The sequence below is a fragment of the Mastigoproctus giganteus genome, chromosome 1 (genome assembly GCF_048544385.1).
Source record: "Mastigoproctus giganteus isolate SK-2022 chromosome 1, ASM4854438v1, whole genome shotgun sequence".
NCBI classification, from domain to species: Eukaryota; Metazoa; Arthropoda; class Arachnida; order Uropygi; family Thelyphonidae; genus Mastigoproctus; species Mastigoproctus giganteus.
The window spans coordinates 71,778,382-71,799,736 of NC_143575.1; the positions used below are offsets into that span (position 1 = coordinate 71,778,382).

General features: G+C 36.1%; 1 protein-coding gene across 3 annotated transcripts in view; it reads left to right on the plus strand.

Annotated features, from left to right (window-relative positions):
- Positions 1-21,355, plus strand: part of didum (dilute class unconventional myosin) — an 814,019-nt gene that overhangs the window by 720,516 nt on the left and 72,148 nt on the right. For all 3 annotated transcript variants that reach the window (XM_090373351.1, XM_090373360.1, XM_090373369.1), the window contains one exon: positions 394-544. In XM_090373351.1, the coding sequence (XP_090229477.1) occupies positions 394-544 (151 nt within the window). The remainder of the gene's footprint in view (positions 1-393; positions 545-21,355) is intronic.

The following is a 21,355-nucleotide window of genomic DNA, read 5'->3' on the forward strand; positions in this document are numbered from 1 at the left end:
CTCAATTACAAGAAATATTTTGAAAGCCACTGACGATAGTACAAAACTTGCTGAGGTCATTTCCTCTGCAGTTAGTGCCTTTGAGAAGCAAAATGTAATAAAATAAAAAGTAAAATTGATGAAAACTATATAGTAATTTTTGTTCTATTTTAATTTAATTTTATTGTATTTTGTCTTTTTTTGTGTGTGCGTATGTGTGTGATTTTTGCAGTAATGGAAGCCATGCCTTTGATTTTATAAATAATGCTTTACAATTTATCTATTATATGCAGTATGAATAGTTTTAATGTGAATTTTCATGATTTCATATAACTTCATATAAATCTACTAGAATGGCATAATTATATCATTGAATAATATTGTTAGATATTACATTGGCTTCTGGTTTGCTAGGCATTTCAAGCAGAAAATACTCCTAAACAAAATGAACAGTGCCTACGAAACTTTGACCTCTCAGAATATCGACAAGTATTAAGTGATGTTGCTGTATGGATTTATCAGGCTGTTATAAAAATAATGGAAGAAAAGATCCAATCATTAATTGGTAAGACAATAAAATTTATCATAATAATAGTTTTTATTTAAACAAGTTAGTTAATGTGCATAGGGCATTAGATTTCAGGCATGTTAGCAAATAGTAGTAATTTATGATTTATATTAAAAAAATGAACAAAAAAGCAATTACTTTTATGTACAAACCAAAAGTGTTTCATTTCTTCTCATCTACCATATTCCCATTCATTCTTCCAATCAGTGCACAACAAAAAACATATCCAGTGCTTTAGCTGCAATGTGTACAGTAATGGATAGCCTATGTGGTTATATGTATGGAAAAAAATAATAATAATAATTGCCAGATTTATTTTTGTCCAATTTTAATGCAGTTTGGGGAGGCTCAATACATGTAGATAAATGAATAAAGAAATAATAATTGCCATATTTCTTCTGGCTCAATGTTAATGAAATTTGCAACTGCTTTACAAATTTTTCTAAAAGAGCCAAATATAAAATTTTATGGAAATCCATCTGTTAGAAACCAAGCAATTACATGTGGACAGCTAGACATCACAAAGACAATAGGCACATTATGCATATATGCAGTTTAATCGAAATGCAGTTTATGAAGTAACATGAATTTCACAATAGACATTAGCAGAAACAAGCTCTGTACCTCACAATAAAAGGAACTTTGCATGTTTATGAATGTAATTTTGTTTAGTAGGCCTAAGATGGTTAAGAATCTGTATTAGTATTGGTAGTGACAAATGATGCAAGAAAGTAAGCTTATACAGCATCAGTCAAAAAAAAAAAAAAAAAAAGTCAAATCCCGTTTCATCTATCTATTCCCTCCAATAGTTTGTCTAGTTCTTCCTTGAATTTATTTAAGCTATCAATTTCCACAGCAACAGATGCAAGTTTGTTCCAGCAATCAACCATCCTTCCTCAGTTTGAATTTATGCCCCCTCATGCATAGTCTCAGGGCGTCTCCGTAGCCAGGTGAGAAGAAGCAGCAGTGCATAGCACACGCTTCTTGATTAGACTGGGGTTCGAGCCCGTCACCACCAAATACGAAGGATGCGGAAAGGTCAAGGGAATGACCACCGCATATTCCCGGAGCAATATGGCCTTAGTTGCTAATGCTCCTAAAAACCAAAATAACAAACAAACAACAACAACAGCATAGTCTCAGCAAGAGGAAAAGTCCCATCAGCATTGAATTTACTTAACACGTTCAAAACCTTAAACACCTCAATCAGATCATCTTGCAGATGCTTAGTCTCCAGATGCTGCAATTTGCAGAACTGAAGCATTTCTTGGTAAGAGAACCATCTTTTTCTCTTCACCAGTCTCATTCTTCTCTGTACTTGTTCCAGCAGCTCTACATCATTCCTAAAACGAGCCCTCCAGATGTGTATGCGGTACACAAGATGAGGCCTGACCATTGCATTATGCAAATGGGATAATCTCTTCCTTATCCCTGCTAGCAAAATTTCTGTATATCATTGACAAAATCACATGAGCTGTCCCGGCAGCTTGTCCGAACTGCTCAGAGAACTTCATATCTGACTGCACATTTACCCCCAGGTCTCTTTCATTTTCCACTAAGCTTAGTGTAGTACCGCACATTTGATTTATTACTCTGAGTTTACTGCTACCCATATGCCATACTTGACATTTGTCAATGTTAAACTTTAGTTTCCATTTCTCAGTCCATCTGCCTAACTTTTCTAGATCCTGTTGTGGTAGCATGCCATCATTACTGTCATTAACTACCTTGCCTACCTTTCTATCATCTGAAAACTTGGAATTTAGATTGATATGCCTTCATCAGTATCATTAATAAATATAGAAAACAACAAACCCTGGGGGACTCCGCAAAGAGCATTCTCCATTGACTACTACTATTTGTCTTATCTCACTCAACTATTCCTTCATCCACTGCAGCAACTTGCCATTAATGCTGCACTGCTCCAATCTGTACAGCAGTCTTTTATGTGTAATAGTATCAAAAACTTTCCTGAACTCCAAATACAGCAGACTGTCGATTTACTGGGACACTTCATGATTCCAAATTAAAAAAAAAAAAAAAAAAAAAAAAAAAGTTGTAAGTAAATAAACAACAAGTGGCATTATAAGTCGTCATTGGGAGATTAGTGTACCTATTATCTTGCAACCCCTGCTGTCTTCACACCTGCTGCTCACAAAAAAAAAATTGAGACCTCCTCAGGAGTGAGCAAAAGGTCAAATTTTGTTTTGTTATGTATGTCAGGGATGTCGGAATTTTTTTTTTTTTTTTTATAGTAACTTTTTTTTTTTTTTGGTTTAGAAATCGCAACAATTATGGTCAAAATGAAGAGTTTAAGTTTTCAATTAAACAAAAACTTGAAATTATTAAAAAAAAACGGTGCATCTGTTAAATCTCTAAGGAACCATTATAATGTTGGTGACCAAACCATACACGACATTGTATAAAATAAAGGGAAGCTATTAGATTTAAAATTGACATCATAAAAAATAAAGGGAAGCATCGTATTGGACACGCGGGTAGTGTTTGGTAAGTTTTTTCGTTTTTTATCCATCACCATACTTTTTACGTAGGTTGTTGAACATTTTTCAATAAGTAAATCCCCAACTTACATGGCTTCGGACTTACATTACGTTAATTATATATTTTTTATATGACTGAAGATTTCAGTGAAGGGGACACACATTTCACTATAATAACGTAAAAAACCCACAGAATTCCAGCTACCAGTATTATCACAAATGCAATTGTTTTATGGCAGTGACCTCCAGAAACGTGCTTTAGTAAAATGTGAGCTCGTGTGGAGTGATAATGAGTTTTCGCCTTAACCCTGTGAAGTTCTTTACAGAAAATTTTCATTTTGACCATTATCATGGTGCCAACTAAGAGAATAAGTGACAGTGGTACTATTAAATATATATCAAGAAAAGGAAAGCGATCAAGTTGGATCAGAAAATTAAAATAATAAGGTTGTGTGAAAATGGCCAAACATTAATAACATGTAACGTGCGGAATTCAGATTTGTCAGTGGTAACGGTGAACACAATAAAGGAGAAAGACAATACGAGAAGCAGTCGGCACCAATGAAGGTCAACTATAATAATAACAACCAAGGCTCCCAGATACGTATCAGTTTTTACAGCTCAATAACACGCGTTTTCTTTTCTTGTGTGCCACTCCGGCTACTTCACTGCTGTCCCCAGACAAAGATTTTAATTGAACTAATTAAAAATATATAACTATTTTTCTTCATTCTTCTGAGGATATTATGTGGTTTTTGTAATGTTGGCAGATCAAGGAAATAGTAACAATATTTTATTATTCATACCCTAGTTACGTGAAACTCGCTTTAGGTAAGAAGTCCTGGAATGTATCTCTTACGTGTGTCGGGAACTTACTGTATTTTTGGATTAACCGGGAAATCGATTATCCAGGAATATTTTTTTACCATCTATCCCAGAAAATTAAAAGTCTGCTGTATATGATATCAAAATTATTTTTTTCATCCAGTTCCTATGTGATCACATCATAGTATCGAATAAAATTGGTCAGATAAGGTTTCCTCTTAACAAACCCACAGTGTGTCTGAGGTGAAGTATAACTGCAGCTTTGTTTAAGTGATCCTCTTTTACTTATTTAACCAGTGACTCCATTATTTTTCCTAGAAAAGAAGTTAAACTAACAGGTCTGAAATTACTTGTCACCCTTTGATCCCCTTTTGTGAATTGGGGATACATTCATAAATCTGCAGTCTGCAAGTACTGCCCCTAAATCCAAAGATGCTATCATAATTATGGCTAAGGGCTTGCTTACTTCCTTTGCTGCCTCCCTTAATAAAATTGGATAGATCCCATCCACCCTAGGTGGCTTTATCATGTTTAACTTCATTAGATAGTATGAATCAGAGCTGTGCTACTCAATATGTTCTACCTTGATAATAATATTAGTTAGATAATAAGAGGAGTTTACCTCAATATAGTACGTAGAACACTTCCGTATGATACCCTCCAGAAATTAAAATGGAATAAACGAAAAAATCGACAACTTACCGATACATTAGAGTAAAATATAAATAATTAAATAATCAATTTAACACAATTCAAATCAATTTAAAACAATTAAAAATCAAATTAATGCAATTAAATGAATCTAACGAAAATATTCAAAACGATTTTCCTTCCTGAAGCTGACAACGCTTTTCGACCATATGTCGTGATCACAGGAATGAAAATTACTGTATCGGGTTAAACCTGATACTTAAATAGAGATTATTTGTCTTCACGCATGCGCGTAAAGGTCCACGCATCGGAGATCAAATATGGCCGCCGAACATTAACAGAATTCTCGTGTAATTTAATTTCAACGGTTTCTGCAATTAATAGTCGCGTATAATTATGTTGAACGTTAAGTATTTTGGCCTCGTTAAATAAAAAAAGTATGTTTTTCGTTAATGGCATGAAAGGCTAATTCTGACGCTGCTGAACGAGAAGCACGAACTGAGGCTTCATGTTGATTTACACGAATATTAAGAGAAAATCGGGTCGAACCTTGGTAAGAAGAGTCGCAATCACCGCAAGATATGTTGTATACCAGATCATTAATTTGTGTTGCGAACCCTGAAAGAACCGAGCGATTGTTCAGTATAGTGCGTAACTTCCGTATTGGCCTAGCTACAATTTTAAATTTGGTATCTTTAAAGAATCTGTTAAGCTGTTTGTGCCACTGTTCAACATATGGGACAGAAGTGAATTTAAATCAAAAAATTTCAGGCATAAAACAGCTAACACTGGCGACATCGCATAATATTGTTAAGCTTGCCTTAAAATCTCGATATTCGAATAAACAAAAATACCTTTCTCAGGTTAGGAAGCTTCGCGATAAATTAAAAAATTATCTACATCCGAACGATTGGTCTGTATTGAAGACCTCCATAGATTTGCGACGGGAAGCACAGGCCTCAGAAATAAAAAACAGACACGTTAATAAGTTGCAAACATTATCGGATAGGTCAAGACACGTTCATGCGAATTCTAACACATTGTTGCGGGCTTGCGACCAAGTTCATACGAGTTGGGTGACATCCTTCCCCCACACAGACACACAACGTGCTAACACAGAATATGTCAGCTAGTTCACGAACACCCCCTCACCCAGTATCCAACGAACTGACATATCAACAGGTTACAAATCTTTCCTCGTGTACACTATCGCAGGACCAGATTTCGCTTTTATCCAAAGGACTAAATTATAATTTACCACCTCGAAAACTGCCTAAAAAACAATGCGTAATTGATATTGAATTTGGACTTCGTAATGTTCCACAAAAAGATGTATTTATTCAACAAGTTAACCAAGTAGTGAATAACATAAAAGAAACGCTACTTCCTAAATTGAATACACATGACAGTTCAGCTTTACGAGAACTTCGGGGAAATAAGGACATTATTATACAGAGGACAGATAAAGGAGATACAGTGGTAATACTAGATAAACATGATTATATTAATAAGTTAGATTCAGTTGTGTCAGATACCTCCACTTATCATGAAGTAGACCCGGCACTGTTTACCAATTTGGATACCTCCACTTATCATGAAGTAGACCCGGCACTGTTTACCAATTTGGATACCTCCACTTATCATGAAGTAGACCCGGCACTGTTTACCAATTTGGTCAATCAATACAATGAAACGTTAACCACGTATCGAAAAAACGACTACATTACTATGGTTCAGTTAAAGGGATTGAAGTCCAGAACAACAGTTTGAAGAAGTTAAACTAACAGGTCTGTAATTTCTCGTGTCACCCTTTGTGAATTGGAGATACATTCGCACATTTCCAGTCTGCGAGGACCTCCCCTGATTCCAAGGATTCTCCCATAATTATGGCTAACAGTTTTCTTACTTCCTTCACTACCTCCCTTAATATAATTGGAAGATATCTCATCCACCCAAGATGCCTTTCTTTTGTTTTAACTTCAAGAATTTCTTCTCCACTTTGCTCTCAGTTATTACAAAATCTGTTAGTTCCCTGTTAGTTTGATAAACTTCTGGCATCCACTTCTCTAAAGAATTCCTCACATGTGAATGTAGATGGAAAATACTTGTTCCGTTTGTTAGCAACCTGAGCGGGATCATCAACAGTTCAACATTGATATCAAGTGGACCAATCTGATTCTTCCCCTTCCTTCTAATGTTTACATAAGGAAAGAAGCCTTTGCTGTTTTTATTTGCATCATTTTCTAAAGATTTCTCATAAGTTGCCTTCACTTACCTAACCACCTTTGTGACTTGATTGCAGACTAGTTTATATTTACCATAGCATTCTGTGTTGCCTCATAATTATATGCATCCATGTATTTTTTCTTCTCTGCAATGAGTCAGTTCATCTGACATCCATGTAGGCCTAAACCTCAAAGAGTATTTCTTAATTGGCATTTAAAGCCTAGTAGCTTCTATGATTAATTCCTGGAATGCCTATCATTTAGAATTTTCTAATGATAACATCATAGCTGAGACCACTATAGTCACCTTTACGAAAGAAAAACCCTTCCGTTTACCCCTGATGGTAGTTACACCTTTAAGTAGATCCCACATCAATATGCTGTGATCACCTAGTAGCTCTTTTATCTGCAGATTCTTAATGCATGAGTAATCACTGCTGATAATCAGATCAAGAGTATAACTCCCTGTTGGTAGCCTCTCTCTCTCACATACTGCTGTAGGAAACAGTCATCCAACAAATCTACCAATGTCTCGCTGGTGTGTGTGACCATCCACAAGTTCCAGTGAATATCCAGAAATTTAAAATCCCCCATTATAAGATATTCTGATTTACTGACCACCTCTATTTCTCTGTATAGCTATTTGGTATACTCATAACAGTCATTAGACCTATAACACACTCCTACTCTCATTTTTGCTTTCCCAGTGCTTATGTCACATAACACCAAACTGACATAACATTCCACTTACTAGTCACCCATTTCATCTGGATGCACTGCCTTAGATTTTATGTGCTTCTTAACTAAGAGCATAACCCTTCCTATTCAAATTTTGTATCCTCATATCTGAGTAACACCATGTCTCTGATACCCCTATAAAATCTGCGTTTGATGTCTTGAGCAGCACTTAGAATTCATCAGATTTATTTTATATGCTCCTAGCATTGGTGTACATGCAAGTGTTCTGACTCTTAGTTACCCTAACACAGCCCAGCCCACATATTTACTTATTCTATGATGACTCCCAGCTGTCTTTGATTTCCTAATTCATAATACTGTTTGACTTATTATTTTGACTTATAATTTGTACCATTAAAATTTAAATCTAAAATTGTGTTCTTGAGATCTGTAAAAATTAATTAAAGAAACATATTTATTCTTCTGTCATTGTTTAAAAAAAAAAAAAAAAAAGAACAAGACTGCTTATTTACTCATAGTTAATTTCTCAAACTAAAAATCTGTGTTGAATAAAACTGGGATACCAAGACCAGCCAATTTCAGACAAAACATTTTGTTGAAATTCCTTTTCAGTTAAAATGGGTACTGTTCATTTTTTTTGGATATTAAAATTTTTTTCACGACTGCATAAGTTGTTGAATTCTGATGTGAAGATTTTGGTTAATTAGTTTTGCACAACATCCAAACAATGATAATTTCTCACTGTTAGTTGACAGGACTTCAGATTTGGATATTGAACTCTTGATTGTTAAAGCAAACTTTTTTTATGAAATAAATTCAAAGGAATAGAGAAATAGAGACAAATCCTTCTACATACTTTGGTGATCACAATACTTAATGCTAAAGTGCAAACTTTCCATTTTATAACTCCAGTTCTTTACTGTGCACTTTGTGGAGAAAGCAGAGATTACTTTGTTGTGCACGAATTTCTGACACAGAAAAGCTACAAAAAACTGGTGTGATCAATATTTGATATTGGAATCAAAGGAAGACTCCAAGGTAAAAAAAAACACTATTGTAAATAGTTCACTTAAGCTAAAAATAATAAAGAAATGTCAGAATAAGTTACATATCAGAATAATTTTATTTTTTTAATAAAATTTTAAAATTTTAATGACAAAACTTTTATTAATTCTGCCTGTTAAAAAGAAAAATTTATACAATTGGCAGTCAATAGGTATTTACCTAGAAATATTTAAGTGAGGGATTTGATGATGTGTGTGGGGGGGGTCACACACACACTCTCTACTACTACTACTACTAGGTCTCATAAGTTATTATATACTTGTTTTTCTATATCTAGCAGTTTCTGAACTAGGACCAAAATTACAGCAAGAGGTGATATGCTGGAGAAGGTTGAGGTCTTAGCTGTTATAAAATTTCATCATTTGCAAGACAAAGAAGCAAAACAATTCAATGAGGAGCTGCATGCTGTCTGTGGGAGTATTTTCCATCATATTGATACTATGAAAAATTGGAAAAGACAGTTCAGGTGTGAGCAAAACAATGTGTATGATGACCTAAGATAAGAAAGACCCATCTCAGCCACAGGCCCTGCCATTGTGTCTAAAGTAGAACAGCTAGTCCTTGAAGACAGATGTGTGACTTTAAATTTTATAGCAAATGAAGTGAATTATATGCATCCATATTGCACGAGTTCCTGCAATGTCTAATTGGTGTCAATAATCTCAGAACCCAGTGTGTTCTGAGATAGTAGTAGTAGTAGTGGCATGTGATGCAAGAAAGCAAATGTATGAGCTTATGCAGCATCAGCCAAAAAAAAAAAAAAAAAAATCACACCATTCCCTCCAAATGCCTGTCCAGTTCCTCCTTAAATTTATTCAACCTATCAACTTCCACAACGACAGATGGAAGTTTGTTCCTCAATTAACCACCCGCTGGCTAAAGGAAAATTTCCGCACATCTATTCTACATCTGTCTTTTCTTAATTTGAATTTATGCCCCCTTAGATTCGTAATCTGAACAAGTGGAAGGATCCCATCAGAATTCAGCGTGCTCAACCCATTCAAGGCCTTATATACCTCAATCAGATCACCACGCAGGTGCCTAGTCTCCAGCCACTGCAATTTACAGAACTTAAGCCTCTCTTGGTAAGAGGATCCCTTCATTCCCCTCACCAATCTTGTTGCCCTTCTCTGTACACGCCCAAGTAAATCTACATCCTTCCTAAAATGAGACCTCCAGACCTGTACGCAGTACTCAAGCCGTGGCCTGACCATTGCCTTATACAGAGGGATAATCACCTCCTTTTCCCTGCTAGCAAAATTCCTATATATCATTGACAAAACCCCGTGACCTGCCCTGGCAGCCTGTCTGCATTGCTCAGAAAACTTCATATCTGCCTGCACAATTACTCCCAGGTCTTTTTCATTTTCTACCACCTTAAGTGTAGTACCACACAGTTGGTACATTTCTCTGGGGTTACTTCTACCCATATGCAGTACTTTGCATTTGTCAAGGTTAAACTTCAGTTGCCACTTCTTAGCCCATCTGCCCAAATTATCTAGATCCTGTTGCAGTAGCACACTGCCATTACTGTCATTAACAACCCTGCCAACCTTTGTATCATCTGCAAACTTCGACATTAAGCCTGATATACCTTCATCAATATCATTGATAAATATACAAAACAACAGTGGACCTAACACTGAACCCTGTGGGACTCCACTAATAACCTTAGTCCAAGAAGAGCAGCACCCATTGATTACCACCCTCTGTCTTCTAGCACTTAACCATCCTTTTATCCATTGTAGCAACTTACCCTTAATACCATTCTGCTCCAATTTGTACAATAGTCTTCCATGCGCAACAGCGTCAAAAGCTTTCCTGAAATCCAAATATATGATATCAAAATTATTTTTCGCATCCAGTTCCTTTGTAACCACATCATAATATCCTATTAGATTTGTCAGACAAGACTTTCCCTTAACAAACCCATGCTGTGTCTGAATTATTGCTGCAGTCTTGTCTAGATGATCCTGCAATGCATCTTTAACCAGCGACTCCATTATTTTACCCGGAACAGAAGTTAAACTAACTGGTCTGTAATTACTCGTGTCACCCTTCAATCCCCCTTTGTGAATTGGGGATACATTTGCACATCTCCAGTCCGTGGGAACCTCCCCTGATTCCAAGGATGCTCTCATAATTATGGCTAAGGGTTTGCTTAGTTGCTTTGCCGTCTCCTTTAATATAACTGGATAGATCCCATCCACCCCAGGTGCTTTTCTTACGTTTAACTTCAACAATTTCTCTTCCACTTTGCTCTCGGTTATTACAAAATCATTAAGTATCTTGCTACAATTTGATAACCTTCTATAATTTTCAAACCTTAATAATTCCTCACGTGTGAATGTAGATGCAAAATACTCATTCAGTTTGTTTGCTATCTGAGCAGGATCATCAACAGTCGAACCATCGATGTCAAGTGGACCGATCAGATTCATCCCTTTCCTTTTAGAGTTTATATAAGTAAAGAAATCCTTGCTGTTTTTCTTAGCATCTTTTGCCATGGATTTCTCGTAATCTGCCTTCGCCTGCCGAACCTCCTTTGTGACCTGATTACAGATTAACTTATATCTGCCATATGCTTCTGAGTCGCTTGATTATTGACACCTCCTCAGGAGTGAGCATTCTTCAGTATTGTTGGCACTTTGTAGAGAGAATGTTAAATTTTTTGACCAAATTGTGATGATGGATGAATGCTGGAAACATTTGTTTTAACCAACCCCCAAACAAAGCAAAGGTTCAATGGCTGCCAGCAAGGTAATGTTTTCAGCCTTTTCGGACTTTAACCATATCATCTTTACAGATTACTTCCCATAAAGTCTTCAAACTTTAGATACCCAAGGAACCCTCCTCAATATGAAAAATAAGTGCAGAACCCATTAATAAATACATTTCATGTAATACATTTTATTTGTTACAATTAAAGTTGCAATAATGCATTTCATACAATGTAAACAGGAACTATTTATAAATGCATTAATGAACCTATTTATTATTTAGTAACTAAATAATACTAAATTTACTGAATACATACTAAATTTTAGTATTAACATCACTAACAAATAATATAAAAATTATACTTCATTTTAATAACTTGGATGCGCTTGTTTTTTGCCACAAAGAAAATCAAAATTTGGTATTATTGATGACAGTTGCAAGTGCATTTTCAGTTCTGCATCCATTTTATTCCTGTATTTTGTTTTTGATGCTGTATATGTGGAAAAAGCCTTATCACATAAATAAGTGGTGGGTTCGAGGGTAGCCTGTGCAGCCGCAGCTATTTTGCAGCTTCTGGAGAAGAGAAGTTTTTTCTGATTTATTTTTTGTTTTATTAGCTGAAATTGGCATATTTACTTATTTTCTAGAGTAGTTTTATATTCATAGTTACGATACTTAGTTTAAAGTTTAACTTGATAGAGATTTTGTGGGTATTACTTAATATCGGTAACGGTATCAAATCCATGTGTTACAAATTGCAGCTCCGTTGAATGAGAGGTTTTTAATCGGCCAAATAACGTATTTAGCCGATTTATTAACCAATTGTTATATCAAATTATTATCTATAAGTAGCTATAGATCTAGTCAGGATCCTTAGTTTATTCTAAATTGAGACAGCGAGATTTGGAAGTTAATCAATACTTAAAAGAGTCCGTAGAAGTACCGTTCGTAATTACCGCCATTGTAACACGATACAGCATATCCGAAATTCGATAGCATTAGCTTTGTATAGTATAGTGCATAATATAATATTGTCAGTTAATCAGTAAATCTATTAATCTTGTTAAACTTCATTGTCAATTAAATTGTACTTTTAACTATATATATATATAACGACTTAGAGTACAAACGTAACAAATAATTAATACATAACTTGATACGGAAGTTATATAAAGGGAACTCGTAGATAACACTCGATACTGAAAAATAAATATAGCGTTGATAACTGTGTTAGGATACAAGTTTAAGGTTTCAATTTTGTTCTGAAATTGTAATTTTATTGACATTAAATCGAAATCATGACTCAAACCAGAGCAGCAAAGCAAAAGGCTCAAGCTAATGGGAGTGCTGTGGCTCAGGGGAGAACTGAGGGGGGCAGTTGCCCTCTGAGTCACAGCCTATTAAGATGCACTGTTTGCTTGATGTTTGCGGAGCATTCGGGTACGGGACATGATACTGCCATGGGGGATGTCTTTGTGTGTGCACGATGCAAGGAGTGCAAGGAAATTAGGTGACAACTCAGCGTTGTTATGGGCCTATATGAGACCTTGAAGGACAGGGTGGATGCCCTCGAAGGAAATAAATTGAGGGGCCCATCAAGCTCTCAGCTGCCCACATCAACGCCAGAGATTGCACTTGGTCATCTTGCAACACAGAGGCAGTCCCCAAGGCAGAATGCGCTGGTCCCACAGGAACTAGTAGTTGTTGGTGACTCTATTGTCAGAGAAATGGGGAACATGCTTTGTAAAAAGGATAGGTGGAACAGGACCAGGGTATGTCTACCAGGGGCAAAGGTTGATGACGTTGTAGAGCGGATATCATCTTTTAAGGGCACAAAAGGTGATATAGTTGTACACGTTGGCACTAATGATATTAAGAGTAGGAGACCAGCGGAATTACTTAACAAGTACAGGTCAGTGTTGAAAAAAAGCCGTGAAGTAGGGTTAAATTTGAAAGTGTCTGCAATTCTGCCCAGACACGATAGGAGGGAGTATATGATGAGAGCCTTGTCAATCAATTCGGCCCTGGAAAGATTGTGCAAGGCTCAAGGGGTAGAATTTTTTTCAGCCTGGACTGTACTTGTTAACAGGAGAGATTGCTTCTACAGGGATGATATACACTTAAATAGAAAGGGTGCAAGAATATTTGCTGATGCTATCGAGGCAGTGTTAGGTGGGTTGGAAAACTGCTAGCTTGGGGGGGAGACAAAGACAAATAGATTAACAGTAGCCACTGGCAGAGGTGAAAGAGATTCTTGCACTGCTTCTATTGGAATGAAAAGAAGCCTGAAAAACAATATGCAGGATATTTCAGAGACTGCTGGAAGTCATTGCAGTACAAGTAAACACATGGGTTGTGTTAGGGTAGCTAAGAATAGAAACAGGTGCATGTATTCTTGCGTGTACACCAATGCTAGGAGTTTAGTAAATAAATTTGATGAATTTGAGGTTTTGCTCAAAACATCAAAGGCAGATATTGTTGGGATATCAGAGACATGGTGTCACACAGATATAAGGAATGCAGAACTGGAATTTGGGGAGTACAACGTCTACAGAAAGGATAGACAGGATAGGAAGGGAGGAGGGGTTATGCTATTAGTTAAAAAACACATAAAATTGAAGGAAGTGAAGCCAATCGACATCGATGGACAGGGCAGTGTCGAGTCAGTTTGGTGTGATGTAAGCATGGGTAAATCAAAATTGAGAGTAGGAGTGTGCTATAGGCCTAATGACTCTGATGAGTATAATAAGATACTGTACAGGGAAATAGAATGGGCCAGTAAATCAGAGAGTCTTATAATGGGGGATTTTAATTTCCCAGATATTGATTGGAATTTGTGGGTTGGTCACTCACACACTAGCAAGGCTTTTGTGGATTTATTGGATGATTGTTTTCTACACCAGCATGTTCGGGAGGCAACTAGAGGGAGTAATACTCTTGATCTGATTATCAGTAGTGATTCTTCATGCATTAAGAATCTGCAGATAAAGGAACCACTAGGTGGCAGTGATCACAGTGTGCTGAAGTGGGATTTACTCAAGGAGGTAACTACCATCAGAGGTAAAGGGAAGGGTTTTTGCTTTCGTAAAGGCGACTATGATGGGCTGAGACAGTATTTAAATTCTATACAGTGGGACCAACTGATGATGTTACCAACAGCAAATTCAAAATGGGAAGCATTCAAGGAACTAATCTTGGAAGCTACCAGGCTTTACATACCAACCAAGAAATATTGTTCAAGGTTCAGGCCTAAATGGTTGTCAGATGAACTAATGAGACATATGGCAGAGAAGAAAAATGCATGGGATACATACAAATTAATGGGTGACATGGAAGCCTATGATAGATATAAGTTGGTCTGTAACCAAGTCACAAAGGAGATTAGGCAGGGAAAGGCAGATTATGAGAAATCCTTGGCAAAGGATGCAAATAAAAACAGAAAAGAGTTCTTTACCTATTTAAACTCAAGCAGGAAAGGGATGAATCAGATTGGTCCACTGGATGTTGATGGTTCAACACTTGAGGATCCTGCTGAGGTGGCTAACAATTTAAACGAGTATTTTGCATCTACATTCACACATGAGGAGTTATTCAGGAAGGGGAATGTCGTAGGTGAAGTAAACATTGGCAGTGAGCTAGATGATTTTCTAATAACTGAGAGGAAAGTGGAGGAGAAATTGTTGAGGATAAACATAAAAAAGGCACCCGGGGTGGATGGGATCTATCCAGTTATATTAAAGGAGGCAGCAAAGGAAGTAAGCAAACCCCTAGCCATAATTATGAGAGCTTCTTTGGACTCAGGGGAGGTACCCATAGACTGGAAATGTGCAAATGTAACACCAATTCACAAAGGAGGATCAAAGGCTGACACAAGTAATTATAGACCTGTTAGTTTAACTTCCGTTCCAGGAAAATTAATGGAGGCTCTGGTTAAAGAAGCACTGCAGGATCATCTGGACAAGAAGTCAGTTATAGCTCAGACACAGCATGGTTTTGTTAAGGGCAGGTCTTGTCTGACCAATTTGATTGGATACTATGATGTAGTCACAAAAGAACTGGATGCAGGGAATAACTTTGATATTATATATTTGGATCTTAGAAAGGCTTTTGATACTGTTGCGCATGGAAGACTGCTGCTATGGATAAAGGGATGGTTGAGTGGCAGAAGACAGAGAGTGGTGTAATCAACAGACACTGCTCAACGTGGACTAATGTTATTAGTGGAGTTCCTCAGGGTTCAGTGTTGGGTCCATTGTTGTTTTCTGTATTTATTAATGATATAGATGATGGTATATCAAGCTTAATGTCCAAGTTTGCAGACGATACAAAGGTTGGCAGGGTTGTTAAGGACACTACTGATGCTATGCTGCTGCAACAGGATCTGGAAAGGTTGAGCAGATGGGCTGAGAGGTGGCAAATGAAGTTTAACATTGACAAATGTAAAGTACTACATATGGGAAACAGTAACCCCAGATCAACGTATCAACTCTGTGGTACTACGCTGATAGTGGTAGAGAATGAAAAGGACCTGGGGGTAATTGTGCAGGCAGATATGAAGTTCTCTGAGCAGTGCAGACGAGCTGCAAGAGTAGCTCATGGTGTCTTGTCAATGATATACAGGAATTTTTCTAGCAGGGATAGGGATGTGATTATTCCCTTGTATAAGGCAATTGGTCAGGCCACACCTTGAGTACTGTATACAGGTCTGGAGACCTCATTTCAAGAAGGATGTAGAGCTGCTGGAACGAGTACAGAGGAGGGCAACAAGATTAGTGAATGGAACAAAGGGTTGCTCTTACGAAGAAAGGCTTAAGTTTTGCAAATTACAGAGTCTGGAGACTAGGCATCGGCGAGGTGATCTGATAGAGGTGTATAAGGCTTTGAATGGCTTGAGCATGCTCAATGCCGATGGGATTCTTCCTCTTGCTCAGAATAATCACCTGAGAGGGCATAAATTCAAATTGAGGAAGGACGGATGTCGGATAGATGTGCGGAAATTTGCCTTTAGCCAGCGGGCAGTTGGTTTGTGGAATAGACTTCCATCACTTGTTGTCGAAGTTGATAGCCTACACAAATTTAAGGCTCAGCTGGACAGGTATTTCAAACGAATGGAGGGGTGAAATGGGAGTAGTGGTTGTGCTTTTTTTTTTTTTTTTTTTTTTTTTTTGGCTGATACTGAATAAGCTTGCTTTCTTACATCATATGCCTCTACTAATGCTAAGTTGTGACAAAAGACATAAGAACCTCTATTGCATGATTAGACACTTCAGGATATTCACTATAAATTTGCAACCAAAAATCAAGAAGTTCTTGTTGGTACTCAATTTTTAAGGTCGAATCTTATAGATATATATCAATTAACTGTTCACTCTATTTCATTGATAAATTTTTACTTTGGCAATGATTAAATGGGTTTTTAATCCAGTCATATGACTCTGTTTGCACTGGAAAATATTCTCTAATAGTTTTTTGTAGATTAAGCAAGTGCTCTATTATGTATTCTTGAGCAATTTTATGAAGATTCAGATCATTTTGTATCAAGAAGTCACTTAATTTTTCAAAACAGTTTGCATCATTTTTTCGTACGTAATCCATAAATCGACTTTCAAAATTAATTTTATTATTAACTTTAAATATATGAAATTTTAGTTCCCTGGAGGGATATATTTACTTCATTTAAAATTGAAAATATATCTGCAAGGTATGCCATATCTGAATCCATATGTTGCCATGTAATGTTGAGCAATAATCATGTTTCATTTAAGTTTTAAAAATTTTCACCACTTCTTTCAGCTCATAAAACCTGCTCAAAATTTTTCCTTGTGATAGCCAGTGTACCTCTGCATGTAGGAGCAGTGTTTTGTGAGCACTAGATAGCTCCTTGCAGAACAGTGAGAATAGTCTTGAGTTTAGCTCCCTGGATTTGATAAAATTAATGATTTTCACAATGTCATCTGAAACATCTTTTATTTTTTATGTAATTCATTTCACAACAAGCGCATGATGGTGCAGACAGCAATGAGAATGTTGAATATGTGGGTCTATTGTTTTTTACTCTTGATATGACTCCTTTTTTTGCGCCCAGTAAAGATTTTGCTCAGTCAGTACAAATGTGAAAACATAAATCCCAAGATAGTCCATGCTTCTCCATATATATATGTTTATAACATCAAAAATGTGTTCACCAGTAGCTCTATCCTTAAGAGGCTTGCACAAAAGAATATCCTCTTGGACAGTAAAATTTAAAATATAGCGTACCAGAACAATTAAAATAGCCAAACCAGCAACATCTGAAGATTCATCTAATTGCATTTGTGAAACCATAGGGAGAAGATTTTAATTGAGATATTAATTCATTCTCACAAAAAAGTGCCGTGTCTGTGATGCGTCTAGCAACTGTGGTATCAGAAAGAGGTACACTATCAATTTCTTTGGCATATTTCTCACCAATCTTACAGGTAATTAGATCTTTGGCGCAAGGTTTTATTAATTTTTCGCCAAGTGTATATGCCTCCCCTTCTTTAGCAATACGATAAATAACGAGGTAGGAAGCCTCAAGCGATTTTTCATTATCGCTATACATAAATATTGAAAATTATTTTTTCTTCCTTTTGAGCCCTTCATATATATGCCTATGATTTTGTCTATCAAATGTGGGTGGTTACTCTCCATATGTCTTCTTAATTTTGTGCAATTTAGACTACTATTGCTTTCAACTTTTTCACTTCAACACATATTCCATTCAGCTCGTCTTCATTTCCGGTCCAAGTAAATCCAAAACTTAAGTAGCTTTCATCGTGCTTTCTTTTTTTAGAACCACCTTCATGTAATCTCTGTTTTTTAATAGGCGTTTCCAAAACAGCTATTTCGCATGTCAAATTTCCGGAAGTAGATGGTGAAGCAATTGCGGATGCTGCTGAAGAATTTTCATGTTTTTCTTCTGTTTGTTCAGCTTTTTGTTTAAGTTTTCTGGTTTTTAACCAAATGTCCATACTGAAGGGCAAATCTAATAAATTAAAATTCTGTAATTAGTTTTTGAACTATCATCGACCACAAAATCTATTCCATTGCATAAATGGAATTAAAATGAATGAAGACCTTACCTTGTCACAGACTTCTCTCTTTTAAACGAAACAAAGGAATGAAGATTTTACAATTTCACTGTAATCATAAGATTAAACTGACATGTTGAGCTGACCAGCAACAACTGCTTTTAAAAAAGGTAAATATGTAGAGAGATGTGAGAGCGTGAGATTGTCATGTTGACATGTTGAGCTGACTTCTTCCTCTTACCTGTTTCGAAAAGGGAGTGAATTCAAAAATGATATTTTTAAAATTATTTGACGCAACCAAAACAATCAATTTTTATTAGTGAATTCAAACTGTTCTGCAGAACCCCTGGATGATTCTCATGGAATCCCAGTGTTCCGCGGATCACAATTTGAATACCACTGCCATAAAGCAACAGTATCGCTAGGTAGTATTACCGAAACCTCCTGGGAAAGTTAAGAGAGAGACTATTTCTCTTTCTTGGTGATTTCCTTCTACTTCTGACCCTCTCTCTCACACACAGAAATTTTACTCAGAAATAACTGAGAAATTTTTTTTTTGGCTGGTAAGCCTCAGGCTTCCTTGCACCATATGGCTAATAATAATAATAAAGAGATATAGGAAGCTATCCAAACGTATCTGCCTCCTGTCCAACAGTGCTCCTGCTCACAAGGCTTCTCTCACAATGGACTTTGCAATCAGGTGTAGCTTTGAAAAAAAATCTAACATCCATCTTATTTTCTCAACCTCTCTCAAATTCACTTCTTCCTCTTCCCTAAAATGAAGAAACATTATGGAGCTACAAATTTCTGACTGGTGAGGAGGTAATTAATGAAGTAGAAGCCCGAGTTTTCTGTTAAAAGTGAGTTCTATTCAGATGATCAAAAAAAGCTAATCTGCTGATGGAGAAAAATGTGCAGTTCTAAATGGTAGTTACATAAAAAAGGATGAAATTGCCAGTCGAGTTTCAGATCCCTAACTCAGATATTTATAGGTGGAGGTAAATACTTATTGCTTGTCCGTTGTAATGTACTTCTATGTGCACAGGTTTAGAGTCCTAACAACCCTGCTTTCCTATTGATTAATCCAAAGATCGCTATTTTTTATTACTCTAATTTGATGACCTATTCTTGATTGGGAAGTTATGTGATCAGAGGGATTTTTATCAGTATTATCTTCCAAGTTTACAACTCTTGAATCAGCTTTTCTCCTTGCATGTTAATTTTGCACTGACAGATATATTTTCACTTGTATTTACATAGTTAAGAGCCTGATCAACATTTTTATTATAAATGTATAGAAGTTTAACATATTTGAATTGGCTGTCATTGCATTAATAATCTTAATTTATCATATTTAACCTATGATTTATAAAAGTTTCTTCCTCAAATTTCATACATTAATAGTCAATTCACTGCAGCATGTTAGGCCTAAGTATTGCCACTAAAATTGCTATAGCTTAAATAAATTTAAGGCTGAACTAGACAAACATTTTGAGTGACCCAATGGGTAAAATGGGAAGGGTGGGTTTTTTTTTTTTTTTTTTTTAGCTGATACTGTATAAGCTTGCTTTCTTGCATCATATGTCTCAACTAATGCTAAAACATCAGTATGCTCACACCAAGGATTTTAAGAGGTATTATTCAGTGATAAAAATTAGTACAACAATTCAGTTAACAATGAATTTGTACTTACCTTGTTTAGAAGGACTTCCTATGTTGAATTTCTGCTTGCAGTAGAGCAGGGATTGGCAACCTTTTTTGAGTGAAGAGCCATTTTTGATCTAATTTTTAAAAAAATCCGAAGAGCCACACCTCAGCTCAAGCTGGGTGGAGGGGAGAGGAATTTTTTAAGAAATGGAATAGTGGGAAGGTGTTTTATTAAAAATATATGTATATTTTGAAATATTATTTATTAATGCTCGCGATGCACAGGCAAACTAAACTGAGAAGTGTTTGCGGCTTGCACTGACACTAATGTGTACATTCAAGTTGCCGCTCACTCCCACTGCTCTTGTCATGTGGGCTAAAAGTTAAAGAGCCACAGGTTTCTGACCCCTGCAGTAGAGGGTTAGCAAGTCTCACTAACAGCTCGTTGGCAACACTGCCTGTAAGTCACCCATGTTTTCTCAAGTTTAGAAACTGGAAGTTGTGGTCACATTACATACAGAATACTCTAATCATTACCAATTGGAACATGTTTGAAAGGTAAACAAGAAGAGTGTGTAATAGAACTTTAACTTGTGAGTACAAAAAACTGCACATCAGATTTTTTGGAACAAAAGAAAAATCCACAATTGTGATAAAGCTTACTGAGTTTCATATTGAAAGTTAAGATCAATATCTATCATCAGTACAAAGTTTGTTATGATGGCAAGTACACGTAGCTACAAGGAAAATGTGATTATTGAAAGGTGTGATGCCAAGTCATCTGTTTCTCCAACTTGAACGAGAGTAGCCTTGTGCAGGCAAAGTTTTTACTGCTCCTGGAATAGAGAATTGTTTTCTGTTTTATTAGCTTAAATTGGCATATTAACTTATTTTCTAGAGTAGCTTTATATTCCTAGTTACGATACTTAGTTTAAAGTTTAACTTAGATAGAGATACATACAGAATACTCTAATCATTACCAATTGGAACATGTTTGAAAGGTAAACAAGAAGAGTGTGTAATAGAACTTTAACTTGTGAGTACAAAAAACTGCACATCAGATTTTTTGGAACAAAAGAAAAATCCACAATTGTGATAAAGCTTACTGAGTTTCATATTGAAAGTTAAGATCAATATCTATCATCAGTACAAAGTTTGTTATGATGGCAAGTACACGTAGCTACAAGGAAAATGTGATTATTGAAAGGTGTGATGCCAAGTCATCTGTTTCTCCAACTTGAACGAGAGTAGCCTTGTGCAGGCAAAGTTTTTACTGCTCCTGGAATAGAGAATTGTTTTCTGTTTTATTAGCTTAAATTGGCATATTAACTTATTTTCTAGAGTAGCTTTATATTCCTAGTTACGATACTTAGTTTAAAGTTTAACTTAGATAGAGATACATACAGAATACTCTAATCATTA